A 6276-nucleotide genomic window follows, 5' to 3' on the forward strand; every position below is an offset into this window, starting at 1 on the left:
GTAGCAGTCGTGGAGATTCATCCCAGAAGAAATGCAAACTACGTTTGTGTACAAACCTTACACGGACCCCGCAATCCCTCTGCTGGGTATTTACCCCAAAGACCTGAAAATATATATCTGAAAAGATACATGCACATCGATGTTCACAGCAGCATTATTCACGGTGGGCAGTACATGGAAGCAACCAAAGTGTCCTATGATAGATTATTGGATAAAGAAGCTGTGGTACATATATAAAATGGAATATCACTCAGCCATAAGAAGAGATGAAATATTGCCATTTTTGACAACGTGGATGGAACTCGAGATAATCATGCTTAAGCAAAATAAGTCAGATGGAAAAAAATGAAAAACATATGATATCACATATATGTGGGATATAAATCTAAAAGCAAGAAACAAACAGAGACCAATGGAAATGTACAATAGACTAGTGTTTATCAGAGGGTAAGTGGGAGGGGAGAGGAGGGAGGTAGTTGGCGTAAAAGGGGTCAAATATGTGGTGACAAAGAAATCTAACTATGGGAGGCAAACACACAATGCAATATATATATGCCTTACTGTTAAATTGTATACCTGAAACTTACTGGATTTCATTAACCAATGTTACCATAAAAAATAAATTAATTAATTTTAAAAAAAGAATAAAAATTTCCCTAACGTTAAACTATTCTCTGTCTCTCTCTCTGTCTCTCTTCTCTCTCTCACACACACACACTCTAAATCTGACTGATAAGCATCTTGGATTAAATATTGAAACAAAGTATGCCAATATTCAAGTTAGAACCTGTTTATATCCTGACTAACAGGTATTAGTATTGCTCTTTAAGGCATTTACAAGCCTCTCCTTTCTCCACGAATATTAGTGAGATGTCTCACACTGTATTTGAAAAACCTTTTTAATGACTTTTTTTACATATTTATAAAGTGAATGGATTTATATGAAAAAGAATCTTAAAAAATACCTGTCTGGAAAAGAAAAGAACTGTCTACAGGGTAGGAATAAAGCCTTTAAAAGATTAACATTATTTTTCACTGTTGCCATTCCTTTTTTTTTTATATATTAATTTCAGGTATATAGTACAACGGTTAGACACTAATATAATTTGTCAAGTGAAAGCCATTACAATAATATTGACTATATTCCCTCTACTGTACTGTACAATCCCTTGACTGTTTTGTAGCTACTAATTTGTACTTAATCTCTTCACCTTTTTCACTCAGCCTCTCAACCGCACCCCTCTAGCAATCACAAGTTTGTTCTCTGTATTTGTGAGTCTGTTTTCGTTTAGTTTTTTCATTTCTTTTGTTCCTTAGACATTGCCATTCTTTATAATATAATCTACACAATGTAACGAAAAAAGAGAATTCTTATCCTATTACATATGTTAGAGGTATTTTTTTCATTTTCTCACCTGTATGGAAGTAATAGAAGCTGAATGTCCCTGAAGGACTGCAACTGGTGCACAAGTTCGAAGACACCACACTCTTACAACCTTATCACAGCTGCCTGCGGCGATAAGAGTGTTTTCATAGTTGACAGCCATGTCAGAAATTTCAGCAGAGTGTCCTCGCAGTGTAGCAAGGAGGCGTCCATCATCTGTCGCCCAAATTTTCACCAAACAGTCATCTGAACCCTATCATAACAAAAAAGGACAGAAGATTTACAATGAAACAGAAATTCATCCCCCCTCAAAAAGCCAAATGAGAAAGGGAAAATTTTATTAAGTTACTTCCAAGCCTTTACTTTTTAGTCTATTCTCTCCATATAATATGGGTCCAGAAAAAAATATAAATGATGTCCAAATAATAACGTTGATAAAGCATTGTCTAAACTGACAGTGGTATTTGTGGAGAGCTTCTTAAAACTACTACCAATCCTGACAACTCAAAACATTTTTAATTCACTTTTAAGTGATTTCATTTTAGGTATCTCTGCCATTATTTCTTTCCTTAGGCCTGACAGCATTTTTTTCCTTAATTACTTGAATAGTTTTTCTAAAATATCAGCATGCTACAATTTTGTACTCAAAAGCACACAGTATGACCTGGTTAGTGAAAACCCAATTTTAAAAATAATTAGTACTAAAACCAAAGAAAGACGTACACAATAATCTTCATTACTGTGTGGTGTAATTTAACTATTCAACCATAATGGTGATAAGATCATTAATTAAGCAGAACTGGCACCAATTACACTGTGACAAATGAAAAATGCATACTAATAAATTTTTATTTCCCTAAAATCAGAGAGTTCATCCATTTACTTATACAGAATGAGAAAAGATTTTCAATTTCCACTCATCTTCTCTTGCATTCACATGTCTAAAAAGGACAAAATGCTTACAAAGCACAACTCGATGCTATGAAGCCTAGTTTCGATTGTTGTAAATCTTTAATAAGGTATATTATTATAAATTTTAAACTCACTGTAAAAATTCTTCTCCCACTTCGGTCAAATGCTACACAGTAGACAGATGACAAGTGTCCCAGAATTCTTTTATGCATCTTAATGTGCTGGTAAGCAGATGAAGGGAAAATATGGTTGAAGCGACTACATCCTGTTAATTGCCTGGCAGAGGTGATATTCACTGGAAAACATAAAATAAGAGATTCACTTCTTAAAACCTAAAAGTGGAACTTACTTCATGAAGTTAAATCATGAATATTAAGATGAGATCGAACAAGGTATACACACCACAGCAATTCTACCTTGTGAAGTCTAAATTCTATTACACATTTCATGATTTTATGAACTCAAGTTCACTACTGTAAAGCACTAAGAATACTTTTCTTTTACATCTCAGAAGTCTGACTTTCTTTTTGCTTTAGTATGGTTTCTTAAGGATTTCTATTTTCCTTTTTATGGTACACTATAGTCAAAGAGACTGTCTCTTTAAATATATAGGTAAAATCTTACAATAGCATGAAGAAATTTTAGAATAAAGACTACATTTGGTTAAGTATAATATATCTTTAAAATTATATAGAGAATTTCATGAACTCTTGTCCTGCCTCCCCACATCCATCCACCCCATATACAGCTGTTCCTAAAAATTCAAAAATAATATAAGATGGTTTACATAGCAAAAAGAGAAAGGAAGCTATGATACCACATAGGTTCTCACTAACAAACAAGTCTTTGTAGGCTTGTCTAGTTACCGGTAAACTCTGAGGCTTCATTTCCTATGAGGCCATCTTAGATATTGTCTCCAATTTGTTTTGTTTTGTTTTTGTTGTTGATGTAACTGTTTGCCTTGTAGTTAATTTTCTTAAAAAGGAACCAGAATAAAACACAAGTCTGCACAATCCTCTTTCCAGTACCAACTGGATTCTGCTCACGTCCATCAAATGGAGATCTTAATGCCCACATAAGGATTTACAAGTACCCACTCACTCTGTGAAATTCCTCTACTCTTCTCTTATACAATGAAAATATTTAACATCCCACACATTATATTTTAATCAAAATATAAGATCTCTATAAGTTCAAAGTCACTTTGAAGCAAGGTATCATTTTGCCATGGTACATTAATATAGTACAAATGATAATAGCTTTATATTGAAGCAAGGCAAAATTAAGGCAAGGAATGAGTTGTAGCTAGATTAGTACAATCAGAACCATGCCACAATCAAAACTATGAAAATTTTCAATGTCTCAGTCTTAAGAGCAATAAAGTCTTTTTTCAAGCAAAAGTAGATCCACAGGCCATTTTAAACTGACAAAAAATACCAAAAAAAAAAAACTAAAAATAGCAAAATCAACAAAACTATGAATACAAATCATAAGAATATATTATAGATCTTAGTATTTATTAACACTGAAAGATGCTCAGTAAACAATGGTAGAAAGTCCATAAGCATCAGCAGAAGATAAGATTTATTTTTGGCACTTGCTCTCCTCCATCCCAATCTCTAGAAATGTCCACAACTCGAAATTGGGAAGAGCACGCACCACAACTTTGAGACTTTTAGTAATCTTCCTTCTTCAATCAAACATTTCTTACTGCCGAGTTCCTTGAAACAACCATTACTTCCACTTTGCTTTTTCCTATCCATACTTTACAAGTAGATAGAGGAAAAGGTATGTTACTTTAAGACAGGGGTTTGAGAACTGCTCAGAATTTAGCCTGGGTTCTCAACCAAGGTTCTGAACCTTAGGCCTGATCATTCTTCAGGGTGGGGGCGCTACCTGACTATTGTAGAGTGTTTAGAAGCATCCCTGGCCTCTACCCACTAGATGTTAGTAACACCCCACTACCACCAAGTCATGACAATGCAAAAATATTTCCAGGTATTGCCAAATGTCTCCTGGGAGAGGAAAAACTGCCTCTGGTTGAAAACCACTGCTTGAAGTATAAAAATAAAAAATAACAACATCAACAGGGAGAAAAATATCAGAAAAGCAACTCTGAGAAGAGGAGCAGAGGTAGAAAGAGAAAAAAAAAAACAGTGAAAGAGAGGAGAGGTAAATAGCTAACAGAAATCCAGTTAGTTGTTCATCCAACAAACATCGAGAGTTTTTCAATGACCGAAGGAACACAATTAAGCATATAAACAAAATATACTTGGTCCCATGAAGAGATAGTGTCTCAGGCCCAAACTGTTAAATCAGGAACATTTACTGAAAAGGTTACACATCTTTATAGTATATAAAAATTAGCTTTCATTTTTTAAGACTCCTTTACAGAGAAAACTAATAATTCAAAAGAAAAACTGGAAAATAGAATAAATATGAGAAAGTCTTAATATTTTAAAACACATATAAAACTATCTATAAGAACACCATTAAGATCTAATAGATGAGTGGACTAAGGAAATTAACAAATAAGTCACAATATAGGAAATAAAAATAATAAATAGTCACAGAAAACATTCAATTTCTTGCCAATTATGAAAAGAAATGTAAATGAAAATAAGATACAATTTTACACCCAATAAATTAGCACTTAAAAAATTCTAAAACCTACTACTAGCAATTATTACTTGAAACTGGTGTACACTTACATTTTTAGATGCACAATAAAGTGACATGATCCATTTGGAAAATAATTTTGGCTCTATACTTCAACATTCATGAAAATATGCACTTCCATTGCCCAACCCCTGGGAATCTATCCTAGAGACATAACTGATTAGCAAAAAAGAGTTACATGTACAAAATGTTTAATGGAGTGCTATTTATAATTATAAATAACTTACGTCCAACAGGGGAATGGTTAATTAAATTATCAAATATGTGATGGACTATTCTGTAGGAATTATTAATTGAAATAAGAAAACTAGAGCAGTGTAGAAAGTTTAGGAACTACAAAGTACAAAATATAAAATACAAACTTTAGTATACTATGATTTAAAGTATGTAAAAAATATGCATACACACATGAATAAAGACTAGAACACAAGAGAAATTAAACCAACTGCTTTGTGATAAAAGTACAGGTAATGTTTTTAAATTTCTCTTAACACTCAACCATACATTTTTATCTTAAACAAGTTTTTTATTAGATTTTTCTTAATTATCACTAACAACTATTAAAAATTCTAACATAATGTATGTTGCATATTTGACAGCATCATTATCAAATATTCTTTTTCTATCTCAGTGATATTTTTATCTATTTATCCAGCACCTAAAATAATAATGTGTTTTTCTTAGTTATTTGGTAATGTCAACAGGCCTTAGGCTCTATACACTAAGAAGTCTGTCAACACTCTCTTTTCCATGTATTCTCCATTTAGCCACAATTTTCCAGTATTGCTGTTTCTTGCTTTTCTTACATACCTACAGAGCACTTTATTAATGACCGATAACTGAAATACGATTATAAAGAGTTCACTTTTTACCCACCCTTGAGTATTTTTTGGAAAGAAGTGGATCTCATTCTTCTAGCATAAATGTTATATAGCTCTTTTGGGACAGGGAGATGTTCAAATCGTTATTCCTTTACTTAAAAGTAACAATAAAATAAAGGAAACACACAATTATCAATGTGTTGTATCTGATGTCTTTATCGAATGTACTATTTGAGTTAATTGTTTTTTCTTCTATTATAAATATAATGCAAGGATAGAGATAAGCAATTTAACTTTCACTCTAACAACGTAAAATGAAGTATTAATGAGAAACAACAACAAATAAAAAAGAAAAAAAATCCCACAGTCCTATACTGATATATCTACTATATTTCTGTGCATTCCCACTATTAAGATTTCTAAAATCTACAGTGCTTAAACATATATATATATGTTAAAACTTACATATCTTTTAAGCAC

The 6276-nt window shown here is 32.4% G+C and overlaps 1 protein-coding gene across 2 annotated transcripts in view; it reads right to left on the reverse strand.

The window, feature by feature from the left end:
* Positions 1–6276, reverse strand: part of BRWD3 (bromodomain and WD repeat domain containing 3) — a 126907-nt gene that overhangs the window by 70115 nt on the left and 50516 nt on the right. Inside the window, exons 1-3 of one of the 2 annotated variants that reach the window (XM_025046032.1) lie at positions 5008–5025; positions 2431–2591; positions 1416–1637 (exon numbers count right to left, since the gene is read on the reverse strand). In XM_025046032.1, coding sequence (XP_024901800.1) covers positions 1416–1637; positions 2431–2508 — 300 coding nt within the window. In that variant the 5' untranslated portion in view covers positions 2509–2591; positions 5008–5025. Of the gene's footprint in view, positions 1–1415; positions 1638–2430; positions 2592–5007; positions 5026–6276 lie in introns of those variants that run through there. The other variant, XM_006910776.3, reaches the window with a different exon arrangement.

The sequence above is a fragment of the Pteropus alecto genome, unplaced genomic scaffold (assembly GCF_000325575.1).
Source record: "Pteropus alecto unplaced genomic scaffold, ASM32557v1 scaffold1244, whole genome shotgun sequence".
Classification (NCBI taxonomy): domain Eukaryota; kingdom Metazoa; phylum Chordata; class Mammalia; order Chiroptera; family Pteropodidae; genus Pteropus; species Pteropus alecto.